At 67.0% G+C, this 13809-nt stretch overlaps 1 protein-coding gene across 5 annotated transcripts in view; it reads left to right on the forward strand.

Moving 5' to 3' along the window:
- The window catches only part of KCNH2 (potassium voltage-gated channel subfamily H member 2), a 38605-nt gene that overhangs the window by 12526 nt on the left and 12270 nt on the right, over nt 1–13809 (forward strand). For 2 of the 5 annotated variants that reach the window (XM_054171373.1, XM_054171375.1), the window contains exons 2-5: nt 1006–1236; nt 5929–6093; nt 6458–6886; nt 7732–7946. In XM_054171373.1, coding sequence (XP_054027348.1) covers nt 1006–1236; nt 5929–6093; nt 6458–6886; nt 7732–7946 — 1040 coding nt within the window. Of the gene's footprint in view, nt 1–48; nt 288–1005; nt 1237–5928; nt 6094–6457; nt 6887–7731; nt 7947–10758; nt 10925–13809 lie in introns of those variants that run through there. The other 3 variants (XM_054171374.1, XM_054171372.1, XM_054171376.1) reach the window with 3 other exon arrangements.

A 13809-nucleotide genomic window follows, 5' to 3' on the forward strand; every position in this document is an offset into this window, starting at 1 on the left:
GGGCTGAGCCACTCCCCGCCCCCCCCGCCGCCGCCCCGCCGGCGCCGTCCTTGGCTCAAGGGCAGCTGGACCCCCCGCGGCGCGGGGCCGCCTTCCCCCCCCGCCCTTACTCCCCCCCGCGTCGTTCCCTGCTCCCCGTGCGGTTCCCGCCTCCCCCCTCCGTTCCCCGGTGCCGGCGGCGCGGGGGGCGCTGCCCCATGGGCCCGGCAGGATGCCGGTGCGGCGGGGGCACGTCGCCCCCCAAAACACCTTTCTGGACACCATCATCCGCAAATTCGAGGGACAGAGTGAGTGGAGCCAGGGGTACCGGGGGGGATACGGGGCTTGGGGTGACCGGGGGGACACGGAGCTAGGGGAATATGGGGTGCTGCGGGGGGGGCTGGACGCGGGACTCGGGGCTTGGGGGGACTCTGGGGGGCTCGAGGTCCCTGCAGTCATGGTGGTGGTGTGCCCATGGTAGTGGGGTCCTTGTGGTGATGGTGGTAGGGTCTCTGTAGTGCTGATACTGAGGTTCCCATGGTGGTGTGGTCCCTGTGGTGGTGGTGATGGTGGTGGGGTGCCCACAGTGATGGTTGTGGGATCTCTGTAGTGGTGGGATCACTGGGGTGGTGCTAGTGAGGTCCTCATGGTGGTGAGATCCCTGTGGTGATGATGGTAAAGTTTCTGTGGTGATGCTCGTGGTACTAGCACTTTGAGGGATCCCTGGGGAGTCAGGTGGGTGCCTTGTGGGGCATGCTTGGTCACTGGGAACCCAGAGCCATGGTGCAGCCAAGGGATGGAGGGACCAAAGGATGGGTGGATGGAGGAATGGGTGGATGGATGGAGAGAGGGAGGGTTGGAGGGATGGACGGGCCAAGGATGGATGGAAAGAGGGAAGGAGGGATGGGCAAAGGATGGATGGAAGGACCAAGGGATGGATGTTGGATTAATGGAGGGACCAAGGGAGGGATGGATGGAGGGATGGATGGAGCGGCCATGCCTCTGACCCTGCCGCGTGCCCCGTAGGCCGCAAGTTCATCATTGGGAACGCGCGGGCGGCCAACTGCGCGGTGATCTACTGCAACGACGGCTTCTGCCGGCTCTGCGGCTACTCGCGGGCGGAGGTGATGCAGCAGCCCAGCACCTGTGACTTCCTGCACGGGCCCCGCACCCAGCGCCGCGCCGCCGCCCAGATCGCCCAGGCGCTGCTGGGCGCCGAGGAGCGCAAGGTGGAGATCTGCTTCTACCGCAAGGACGGTACGGACCGTGCCCGCCGCCGTGCCCCTCGCTGCCGCCGCGCCACCGGGGTGTTTGTGTCGGGTGTTGGCCGCCGGCCCTCACTGCTGGCACGGCTTGTGGCTTGCTGGCATCGTACGTTGCCCGCGCCAGGGCTGGCTGTGCCGTGGGGGGCACGTGGTGCCGGCGTGGGTGCTGTTGACGTGGCTCTGAGAGGGACTCGGAGAGTGGGAGTTTGTCTCGCCCTGCGGGAGCTGCCACTGCCAAGGGTCAATAGCTCTCCACAGCCTGGCAGGGTGCCAGTGCCAGGAGCTGTGTGCTAGGGGGCTGGGACCATGGGGCTGTGGCACTGCAGCGAGGGTGATGTGGGGGCAGGGGCACTGTGCTGCCAGGGGCATAGGGTGGGGGCCATTCTGGCCCAGGCTGCCCCAGAGCTCCCCCATGGCTGCACAGGATGTGGTCACCGTGCTGGCACCAGACCTAGGAAACACAGCATAGAAACACAGCATCAATAAGGTTGGAAAAGACCTCAGAGATCGTCAAGTCCAACCTGTCAGTGGGACCAGGGGGCTGGAGGTAGCCCTGGGTATTGTGGTGCCACCACCCTGGTAGGGTGCATGGGAGGTCACTGGCCAGCCTGGTCCCTGTGTGCCAGTGCCAGCAGGTGGGTGCTGGTGCCTGTGGCGCCTGGGCTGGCACGAGCAGCCCTGCAGTAACGGTGACAGTGCTGGTGCCAGGTGTCCCAGCTCTCACCGCAGCTGTGCCTGGTTCTCAGCACCCAGTAAACAAATCTGATCCTCAGCTGCCGACACTGCCACTGTGGTTTCAGCCCCTGGTGCCACCTGGTCACTGGGGCAGGGGGTCATGGGGGCATGACTGGGACTGCTAGTGCTCCAGGGACTGAGCTGGGATTCGAGAGTGAGACCCCAGTGCCTGCTAAGGTGGTGGCAGCTCAGTGGCACCATGGGCACAGCCAGTGCCCTTTGGACCTGTGCTAAGTGCCATGGCAGCTCCCTCCTGGCAATGCCCAATGCTCATTAGGGCCCTGATAATCATGTTGGGTGCTGGGGAGGGGTCTTATGTCCCGGACTCAAACCCACTGCCATGCTCCCTGGCAGCATCCGTGGCTCTGGCACCAGCTCGTGCCCCACCAAAGCCCCCAGCAATGAGCCAGGGTTGGGACTCAGCTCCCAGGCCAGGGGCACACCCCAGCCCCCTACCCTGAACAGTGCCAGAGGGTGCCAGCACGCTGCAGCCCCCTCCACAGCCTGGGGGGTCTCCAGCTCAGTGTGGTCCCATGGGGAGGTGGAATTGGAGTCCAGGGGGTCCTGGGGTGATGTGGGGGGTTCCTAGCATAGGGGGTCCCCAGCTCTGCCGCCGGTGAGTGGGCACTGTCAGGGCCAGTGCAGGGCACGTGGCAGCGGGTGCCAGTGGGTGGCCTGGCAGTGCCTGTCCCCAGGGAGCCTAGCATTTCCGACAGGATATTTATAGGTGCTGGCAGCAGTGGCAGGTGCCAGGGGTGGGTGCCTGGGAGCTGCTCCCTGATGCAGCTGGACGCTGCCAGTGCCAAATGGGTCCTGGCTGGGGGTGCTGTGGCAATTCCACCCATGGGTGTTCCCGCTCCCTGCTAGGCACGGCTTTGTGCCATCTGTGTGCTGTGGTGTCAGTGCCACCATGGGGCTGGCACAGAGACAGCAGTCCTCAGGAGGGATCTCTTTGCTGTCCTACAGTTGCCCATGGGGCAGGGAGCCTGCTACCAGCTCTGGCCTCTCGGTCCATCCCTGTTGTGGTTGTGCCATCGCTCGTCCCGTTGGTGCCATTGTGGTTGTGTCAGGGTGCTGAACCCCGGTCTTCTGCCCTGGTCCCCACCCACCCCAGCACCAAGCCACTGCCATGGTGCCCCTTCCAGCCTGCCCTGGCATGGCCCTGGGTCACTGTGGCACATGTCTGGCAGTGCTGTGCCCTGGCACTCATCTGGGGCTGGCCACAGACGTCGGTTCTCTGCGCCGTTGTTTACCAAACCTGGCCCTGGTGCTTGAAGGTCGAGGCAGCTGCCAGGCTCCTCATGCCCGCAGCGATGGCCTTGAGCTCATGGGGGCAGCTGCTGCAGTGCCATGTGTGTGAGGGACAGGGAGGGGGCACAGACACTCCCCCCCCACTGGTGTTTGGGGTAGTGTGTGCCCGGCCCTTGGCATGGGACTGGCACTAGGCCGAGGGTGTGCAGGAGCCAAATCAGAGCCCCAGTCACTGTCTGTCCAGCATAAGCTGGCACATGGTAGTGCAGGCACTCCCCCTGTGTTGGCACAGTTCCTGTGGCACAGCCAGGTGCTGCCAGCCATGTTGGCATCTTGGCACTGTGAAACAGGAGGGCTGGTGAGGGTTGCTGGGGAGCATCAGCTGCTACTGGTGCTGCCTGGGCAAGGTCGTGGCCTCACCACAGTGCCAGAGCCAGGCCTGGTGCCTGTGGGTCAGTGGGCAGGGTGCCAGCACCAGGGGGGTATCCCAGGGGGTGTCCTGGCAGTGCAGGCAGTGGTGAGGTGCCCATGCCTGGCTAGGTCCCAGCTCTGGAGCCCAGAGGTGAGGGGGTGCCTGGTGTCAGGGTGCTGGGGCAGTGGGGTGCCTGGTGGTGGGGTGGTGCCCGGGGCATCATGGGGTGTGGGGATGGGGGAGGCTGGGGGGGTGTTGGGGATTTTGGAGGGGGGAGTTCCCCAATGCCACCCAGCCAGAGCAGGGTGAGGAGGTCTGGGGGTGAGGGGCAGGGGAGCATTTGGGGTGGGTGGCACAACAAGGGGTATACTGGGGGACAGTGATGTAGGGGGGGATGCTGGGCATGGGGGGGCAAGAGGGATACTGGGGGGGGGGGGCTTGGGAGGTGGACAAGGGGATGCTGGGGGCTGCTGGGGGACTACTGGGGCTGCTGGGAGGGGTCTGCGGGGCACTGACTGCGGCAGGGGGCTCAGCACACACTCCCTGCTGCTCCACCCCACCCCAACACTCCCCGGGGCTGCCGCCAGCCGCCCCCGAGCACTGCTGTCCCAGTTGCCCTCGGGGCTGCCCGGTGGCAGGAGGGGTCCCGGTGGCGAAGGGCGGGGGGGGGGGGGGGCCGTGGCCGTTCCGCGCCGAAGCCGCTGCCCGCGGCCATATTTAGGCATAAAACCGGCGAGTGGCTCCGGGGGGAGGGGGGTTGCTCACCAGGGGGGTCCCCTCCGTCAGCACCGCGCAGGCCGGGACCCCACACACCCCCGCAGGACCCCCCACCCATGGGGCTTCACCTTCCCGTGGCCGCTGGGGCAGGGGCGGGGAGGTCTGGGGTGGCACCTTGACGCCCCCCACTCCGGACCCCTCCAGCCCCCTCCTGACACCCCCCCCACTATCCCCAAACCCACCCGGACCCGGCTGGAAGTGAGGTGAGGGGTGACTACCGTGGGGGGTGGCGTCCCGGTGGGTAGCGGCATGGGCATGCTGAGAGGCCCTATCGGGGGGGTGCTGATGGTGCCAGCCCGGTGCCAGCCCGCGTCCCGGGCGGGGGATGAGCGGGATTAGGGATTCCCGCGGGTGGGTGAGGATGAGGAGAAGCTGCCGCCGGCACCATGTGGCGGTGCCACTAATCCCTGACACAGCCGAGACCCCGCTGCGGCCCGGGCCGTGCCAGGCTGTGCCATACTAGGCTGTGCCAGACCGTGCCAAGCCATGCCGCGCGCCCCCTGCCCCCCCAAACGGGCAGGGATTTCCCACATTGGTGCCGGTGCCAGTGCCGGTGCCAGCTGGCGGCTGCCATCGTGTGCCGGGCCCGCTGCCAGCCCCGGGGGGGAACACGACACGGTGCGGGGGAGCGAGAGCGGGGGGGAAATCCAGCACCCGGCGTCACGCGCTCGTGTGCCCCCTCCCCCCAGTCGCCTGTCCGCTGGGGAGGGGCTGGGGGTGCCCGCGTGGGTGGGAGGCTGGGGGGAAGCCCCCTCCCCAGTACCCACTGGGGCAAATGGGGACGCCCCCCGAGGAAAGAGGGAAGGTTCTTGCGGGGGGAGGGGGCAGGGTGCCCAGGGGTGCCCAGGGCTGGAGGGAGTTGCAGGGTGCTGGGAGGGTGCAAGGTGCTGGGCGGGGTTCAGGGGGCTGGGGAGGGTGTAGGATGAGGTGGGGGAGCAGGGTGCTAGGGGATGCGGGATTCTGAAGGGGGGATGCGGGATTCTGAAGGGGGGATGCGGGATTCTGAAGGGGGATGCGGGATGCTGGGGGGGGCAGGGAGCTGCCGCACCCCCGCACAGCAGAGGTTACCCTGGGTTGCCCCCCCCGGGCCTGTGCCCCCCCAGCCCCCGCGGGATTAACGCCGCAGCTGTGAACGGCCCTGAGCCGCTTAAAATCGCGGGCACCGCGCTGCTCCCGCTGCGGCTCCTGTAAGCACCCCCTGCAACCCATCGCAGCCCTGGGGAGCGGAACGCCCCTCCCCCCACACTCCCCAGCCTCCCCCTCCACCGAGGAGATAGCTGCCAGTTGGTGCTGCCCAGGGATGGGGAGCAGTGGGGACTGCCAGGCAGTGGCAGGGTGCGGGAGAGGGGTGCCAATGAGGAATGGTGGTCAGGAGAGAGGTGCCAGGCAGGAACGGAGGTCAGGAGGGGATTCCCAGGAGGTTCTGGGGGTCAAGAAGAGGGTGCCAGGCCGTGCCAGGGGCTGTGCCAGCACGGTACTGAGCCCACCCCAAACACACCTTCCCCGCAGGCAGCTGCTTCCTGTGCCTGGTGGACGTGGTGCCCGTGAAGAGTGAGGATGGCACCGTCATCATGTTCATCCTGAACTTCGAGCTGGTGCTGGAGAAGGAGCACCCAGGGTCCCCTGACCAGGACACCAACCACTGGGTCACCCCCCCCAACTGGTTCCCTGCAGGTAGGGCTGGCACCTGGCCCCAGGACACATGGCACAGCTTGGGGGGATGGGGCTGTGTGCCAGCTTTGCCATACTTAGTCCCACAAGATCCCCCCCCCAACACTTCTGCAGTCCTGGGTGCCATGCTCTGCCTTCTGGCACATGGCAAGGGCAGTGGGTGCCCAGGGGGTTGGTGGGTGCCTTTGGCCTCACTTCTTCAGACTTTAGGTGCCAGATGGCAAGGTTAGTGGGTGCCCATGAGCTGGCCCCACTCCTGGAGACTAGGTGCCAGGCTGTACCACACAGCACATAGTGAGGGCAGCAGGTGCTCACAGGTGGTTTTGTTGGGTGCCCCTGATGCCAACCATGCCCCTTGTTTGTGCAGGGCGCAGCCGGTCGCTGCGGCTGAAGCTCCCAGCGCTGCTGGCACTGGCAGGCAGCAAGCAGTCGCTGCCAGCCACGGAGGCACCGGACGCAGTGGTCGTGGACTGTGCCAAGCAGAGCAGCGAGTCCGGCACTGAGGATGCCACGTCCTGGCCAGAGCCTGGCTGCCTGGGAAGTGCCCAGCCCGAGGACCAGGCAGCTCTGATGGGCGGGGAACCCCCCGTCACCCACTCCTCACCGCGGGCCGACCGCCTGGCACCGCACGCCGCCTTCTCGGATGGCAGCCTGGCACGGTGCCGCTCGGGCGACAGCCTCCGCAGCCTGCGCCGGGCATCGTCCCTCGATGACATGGAGGCCATGAAGGGCGACGGGGACAAGCGCTGCCACCAGCGCCACGCCAGCGCCGGCGTGCACCGCGGCTCCAGCACCGGTATGCCTGTGCCCGGCAGTGCCAGCGGCAGCAGGATGAGGCCGCAGAGGCCGCCGGCTTGTTAGGGTCTTTCCACTGCCGCTGTCAGCCGCTGCCCGGGGGCGCCCACCGGTGCCTTGGCCACGGTGCCAGCACGTGGTGCTCGCGGCACTCATCACTGTCAGCCTCCTCATTGTGCTAATGAAGCTGCGCTGCCGGCAGCTTTGGGGCCTGCTGGCAACCTCCTTGCCACCCACAGCCACCCGCTTGGCACTGAGCTCCCTGGCACAGCGCCAAGCCCCCCCCATGGCATGTTGCCTACCAAAAACGGCACCGAAACATTACCCAGCACCGAGCTCCGTGGCGCAGCACTGAGCCCCCCGTGTGGCACTCAGCCTCTCACCTGGCACCCAAACCCCAAAATGGCACCAAGCCCCCTCCAGCACCGAGCCCTCCAAATGACACCAAGGCCCTACGTGGCACAGAGCCCCTCAGCTGGTACCAGCTGCCCACCACCGGCCCCAGCTGCCCTGTGCCAGCAGCAGTTAACCGGCTTACAGCACTGCTAAGCTCATTAACGGCTGGCAATTAATTACATTAATTACATTAACGTAAACGACACCAGGCCAGGGAATGCAGGGCTGCCAACGCCGGCCGGAGCAAGGGGTTGTCACTCCAGCAACCCTTTACCCACTGTGGCACACCCCCTCCCCACCCAGGGTACCCCACTTCCCTCACCCAGTCCAGGGCTCCCTTGGGAGCTGCTCAACCCACCCCGGGGCTCCTCTCCCCCATGGTGAGCCCCCTGCCCACCCCAGAGCGGGCCCCCGGGTGCTTCTTTCCCCCGCTGACGGTGCCCCCCGCAGGGGCCGTGGGCAGCCTGCGCAACGCCCTGCTGAACTCGACGTCGGAGCCAGAGCTGGCACGGTACCGGGCCATTGGCAGGATCCCCCACATCACCCTCAGCTTCGTCGACTTCAAGGGGGATGCCTTCCTGGCCGCCCCCCCAGGCGAGAAGGAGATCATCGCCCCCACCAAGCTGAAGGACCGGACCCACAACGTCACCGAGAAGGTCACCCAGGTGAGGCCGGGGGCGGCACATGGCACACGGCGCTGGCCGAGTGGTGCTGAAGGTGGCAAGGAGGTGCTGGCCGTGGTCAAGAGGTGTTTGAGGTGGCTGGGAAGGGCTGGAGGTGGCTGTGTGATGCTGTAAGTAGATAGGTGGTGCTGGAGGTGACCGGGAGGTGGGACGTGACCAAGCAGTGCCAGAGGTGGCCAAGAGGTGTCAGAGATGACCAAGTGATGCTGGAGGTAGCCAAGTGGTGTTGCAGGTGACCAGGAGAGGTGATCAAATGAGTCTGGAGGTGGCCAGGTGATGCTGAGGGCATGGCCAGAGCCCAGGGGATGCTCTGAGCCCTGAGGGGATGGTGGAGCTCATGGGGTGATGCTGGAGGCCACAGTGAGGTGCTGGGGCTGCAGAAAGTGCTGAAGCCCAGCTGGGTGCCCAGGATGCCCCTGCCTGGGGTGATGCCCTCACCCAGGGGATACCAGCAGGGGTGGTGTGAGGTGGAGCTGTCACTGGCTGTGCCTCATGGCCCCACAGGACCGGGAGGGTCCCTGTCAGCCCCCTGAAGGGGATCAGCCTTGGTGCTGGAGTGGTGGGCATCACAGCATGGCAGCGTGGTGGTACATGGCTGGCACATGACTGGCACAGATGGCATGGGGGGGTCCCTGGGGGGTTCCCAGTGAGGAGCATGGGGCAGGGGCCTCCCAGCCTGGACTGTCTATTGTGCCCAGCACAGGTGTTAGCCCCTGTGTCGTGCCAGGCTGCCCCATGCCGTGCCAGGGTGCTGGGGGCTGTGCTAATCCTTGGCACCAAGTTGTGTAATCACCATCTGGCTATGCCCACTTAATTACAGTCCAGCCGCCCTGCTAATGAACTCGTGGCTGCTGGGGAGGCAGTGGCCCCCCAGGGCCCCTGGCTGGCCCAGCATGGGGGCTGAGGGCATGGACGAGGGCACCAGGAGAGAGAAACCCGTGTTCCAGGGTCCCTAAGCGCCCCGTGCCAGTCCCGTGCCAGCCTTTCTCCACGGGGACCCTGGCAGCTGGCAGGGGATGAAGCTGCACAAGTGCAGCTGCCAGCACCCCCGGCCCCCCCAGCTCCCACTCACTGGGGGGGGCACGGGTGGGACTGCCCAATTCGAGAACTCCCAGCCCGGCTGTGGGGCTACTGTGCCAGGGTGGGCACCCAGCCCCGTGCCCTTTACCAGGTGCCAGAGCAGCCACAGAACCCTCTGCAGGGTGGGGACCTTCGGTGGGTGCTGAGCCTCCCCAAACCTCCCCCCTTGCTTCTTGCCATGCCCACTGTTCCACCTTGGCAGCTGCCAGCCGGGCGCCCTGGGTGTCATCGCCAGTGATTGATCAAGGTGCTGCTGCTGTGCCCAGCCAGAGGCCTGCACCCAGCCCAGCCGTGCCACCCTGCCCACCACTGCCATCGCTACAGAGTGCCCAGCAGCTGGGGCATATGGCTGCTATCACCAACAGTTGGCAGTGACACATGTCATTGGGATGGGGGGCACGGTTGTGCCCTAGCTGTACTGGGCCTGGCACAGGATGCGGTCCCCATTGCATGTGCCAGTGAGGTAGGCTGTGTGCCAGCCTGGTGTGACCGTGTGCCAATGTGGCATAGAGAACAGGTGGGCGTGGGCAGGGTGGCTGTGCTTAGGACCCTGCAGGGACCAAGAGGTGACCCTGGCTGTGGCGCGGTGACGCCATGGGGCGGTGATGCCGTGGGGCTGAAGGCTGCCAGGCCCTGGTGCCATGAATCACCGGCGGTGACGGCAGCCAAGGCGCCCGCGCTGCAGCCCCGTCAAGGTCACCCTGCTCTTGGGCCTCCAACTGCGGCCAGCCGCACTGGCACTGATGGGCATGGGGACCTGGCATGGGCAGGCTGCAGGCTGGCACCGACTGGCTCCACTGCTACATCAGAATGGGTGCTGTGGCATCCATTAGGTCACAGCAGTGCCAGGGACCCTCGAGTTGCTGGGCACCACGCTGGTGATGACCAACCTGGCCAAGATCTGGGCTCTGTCACAGCCTTGCCATAGGACACCTGCTGGTGCCCACCCTGAGTGCCTCTGGAGGGTGGGGGGCTGAGCTGGCCTGGTCTGTGGGGACCACCAAACTCACCTCGGGCTGGTGGGTTCCCCCCAGTGCCAGTGGCTGGGGCAGTGTCACCAGGGGCTGCCAGTGGGTGGCGGTAAGGGTGGGGTGCACAGGAACCCCCCGTCCTTGGCAGAACGGATCCCCCCAAGAGCCCTTGCACCTGTGGGGTGAGGATGCTCCACCCCAGGGCCCCCCGCAGGTGGGCTGAGGAGCAGGGGCAGGCGCTGGGTGGCTGCAGCAGGGTCCCAGTGCCAGGGCTGGGTGGCAGCCAGGGACACCGAGAGCTGGCAATGCCAGCGGGGGCAGGGGGGGCAGGGGGAGCACGGAAGCCACGTGGCATCCTCCCTGTCCCTGTGTCCATCCCGGTCCCCGTCCCTGCTCGTTGGGGTTCCGTACCCGGGCGGTCTCGGGGATCCCTGGGGTTTATCGAGGGTCTCTGGGAGTCCGGGGGGAGTCCGGGGGCCTCCATGCAGCAGCTGCCAGACTCGGGGGGGGGGTGGGCAGCCAGAACCCCCGGGAGTTGTGTGTCGTACCCACCCCGTGCCTCAGTGTCTCCCGGGGGGGATCCCGGTCCCTCCCCGCGGCGTGACGAGAGCGGTGGGGGCCGGAGGGGGCTGGACGGGGGCGGCGGCGGTGGAGCAGAGGGGGGGCCCGGGGCGGGGGGGGCGGCCCCGCTCCATCTGCTGCCAGCTCGGGGCAGCGCCGGGCTCGGCTCGGCTCGGCTCAGCCTGGCCCTGCCGGGATGAGAGGCGGCGTGGGGCTGCCGCGGGACTACCCCCGCTGATCACGATCATGGTCTCCGTGCGTCGCGACAGCGGCGACCGCCCCGACGGGGACCGCAAAAGCGGCCGGGTCCGGCGCGCCGTGCGCGTCTCCAGCCTGGTGGCACAGGAGGTACTAAGGGGCACTGAGGGGGGATCTGGGGAACGGGGGGGTGGGGTGTCCCTTCCGCCGCGCCCGTCCCAAGCCGCCCCCAACTCCGACGGCACCGCCTGCTCCGGAGCCCGTCCCGATCCCCAGAGACCCCCCAAATCCCCGAACCCCAGAACCCCCCACTGCCGGAGCCCCGGAATCCCCGGACCCCAACCCTCAGAGACCCCCATCAAATCTTCGACCCCCGGAGTCCCCCGATCCCCAGCGATCCCCGACTCCCAGAGCCTGCCCCTAGCTGCCCTCGCCCCGACAGCATCGTCTGCCCAGCAGTCCCTCTACTACCGGGGAGAGAGGGTCCGACTGTGAGCCCCGTGCAGGGATCGAGGCTCACGGGGCTCGTCCCGCGGCACCGTAGAGAGGTCCCCGGGGCCGTTCCCACACTGGAGCCCCGAGGGGCGGCCGGGAGGCGGGAACTAGGTGGTTGGGGCGGGCACCGGGGGGCTTGAGAGTCCCACGGGCCCGCGAGCAGTGGGGCCGGGAGCCACGAGAGCCCCCAAACTCCGTGGATGCCATGGGTGCCGTGGGTGCCACGGGTCAGGGTGGCATCACCCACCCATGGGCGTTCTGCCACCCTCCAGCTGTGCCACAGCAGCTGTGGCATGGTTGTGGCCGTGGGTGCTGTCATGAACCAAGGTGCTGCCAGAACAGTGCCAGCACGTAATAGTGGTCCCCGTGGCTGACCCGTCGACGGTGGTGCGTGGTACCACCGTGGCACAGCGTGGCACGACATGGGCCAGCGTAGGGTGCCTGCGTCAGTGGGTGTGGGTCGGGTGCCGTGGCAGGCGCACCGCCCCGTGGGGACGTCACCCTGTCACGGGCACGTCACCCACCCTGCCACCAGTGCCACGGACTGTGGGTGCTGTCACCGTGCCGCCGACACCAGGGTAGGTGCCAGCATTGCCTCCTGGCCAGGGTGGCTGCCCAACACTGGTGCCCATGTCGGGGGGTGCTGAGGGAGCCCCACAGCTCAATGCGGTGAGTACCAGCAGCGTGGCCACCACAGCCACCGAGCTGGGCACAGCTGGGTGTCATGGTGCCGTCAGTGCCATGCACACTGCCAGGGCTGTTCTGATGCCACACGGATGGTCAGTGCTTGCCGCAGCAGAGAGCGTGTTGGGTGGCACCAGTACTGGCGATGGTGGTGGGGTTGTCACCACTGGTGTCAGGCACCCTTGGCACTATGGGCTTTGGGTGTCAGCAGTTGCCTGGTTTGGGTGTCCCCTGCTGGCATGTATTTGGGTGCTGCTGGTGGTGGGCAGTGCTGCTGGGTTTGGTGCCAGGGGTGCTGGGGTTGGTACATAGTGGGTATCGGTGTCCTGGAGGTGGATGACACAGAGGTGCCCAAAACCTGCTGGTGAGGGTTGCCCAGGGGTGTATCAGGTATTTACTGGTGCCCATGTTTGATGCTGGTGCCAGTGCTGGTGCCAGTGCTGGGTGCTCATGTTGGGTGCCAGTGTTGGTTACTGGTGATAGTACCAGTGGCTGGGCGTTCATGTTGGGTACCCATGTTGGGTGCCGGTGCCAATACTGGGTGCTTGTATTGGGTGCCAGTGTTGGGTGCTGGTGAGGGGTACTTGGACTGGTGTTGCATAGGTGCCAGTGAGAGCATTTGGTACCTGCTGGCTGTGGCTGTTGGATACCTTTTGGAGCAGTGATTGGGTACTGGTGCTGGCACTGGTATGTGAGTGCTGGTGTTTGGTGCCAGTGCTGGATGCCAGTGTTGGTGTTGGTGTGGTATCCCTGGGCACGTGTTGGGTGGGTGTTGGTGCCAGTGCTGGGTATCTGCAGCTGCTTGGTACCTTCTGGTTCAATCATTGGTGCTGGTGCCAGTGTCAGGACTGGGTGCTGATGCCAGTATCAGTGCTGGGTGGCAGTGCCGGCATTAGGGTGCTTGGGTGGCAGTGTGGTTTCTGGTGCATGGGTGCCAGTGCAAGGTGTTTGGGGTGCCCACCAGCATGGGTGCTATGGGTCCAGAGGCGCTGGTGCAGGGGCCGGGACTGTCGGGGTGGCAGTGAAGCGCGGGCACAGGCGGGTACCAGCGGGCGGGGGGTGCTGGGGGTGCCGTGCCCAGGGTATTTGCGGCAGCGAGGGCAGCGCGGGCCGTGGGCGCGGGTGTTGGGGGCGCGGCAGGTGCCGGGTGCGGGAGGCACAGGAGGTGCTGGCGGAGGTGCTGCGGCGAGGCGCCGCGTGTGGGGCGGTGTTGGTGCCACCGCGTGTCACCGTGTGCCACCCGGATCTGTGTCACGCTGACTGATGGGTGTCGTGTCACCCTCACCGGGGGGTGGCACCGGGCATCGGCCCTACTTGTGGGCACACGGACTGGGAGAGAGGGGTGGTCGGGAGTCGGTGCCAGCCGCGGGGGGTGGGGGTACCATGACGCCGGGGGCCGAGAGGCACAGGGGCTGTCTCCGTGGCTGGGGGTCACAGAAGGGGGCTGGGGGCTGTCCCCATGGCACAGGGCACAGTGGGAGGGTGGGGCGGGCACTGCCCTGCAGTGGTGCCGTAGTTGAGGGGTGTCCCGAGTGTTGCCTCCAATCCAGACGCAATTGCGGGGTCCCCCCCGCCCCGGGCAGTGGCAGCAGGGAACGGGGACGGGGAGGGTGTGTTGAGGGGAGTCCCTCGGGGTCTCTCTGCCTGCATTGGGATGCCCGGGGGCGCTGGGGAGGGGTCGGCGGCCGCCCGTGCCACGGGCAGGGCTCTGTCCTAGTTTGCCGGAGCCGCCGGTGGCTGGAACCGCCCCCATCCCGCTCTCCCCCTCCCCCGCCGCTCACTTTCCCCCCGGCTCCCTCCCTGCCCCCGCGCCCCGGTTCCATCGGAGCCGCGTTGCCCGAGCCGCAGCGAGACAT

This window comes from Dryobates pubescens, chromosome 21 (assembly GCF_014839835.1).
Source record: "Dryobates pubescens isolate bDryPub1 chromosome 21, bDryPub1.pri, whole genome shotgun sequence".
In the NCBI taxonomy this organism is placed as follows: Eukaryota; Metazoa; Chordata; class Aves; order Piciformes; family Picidae; genus Dryobates; species Dryobates pubescens.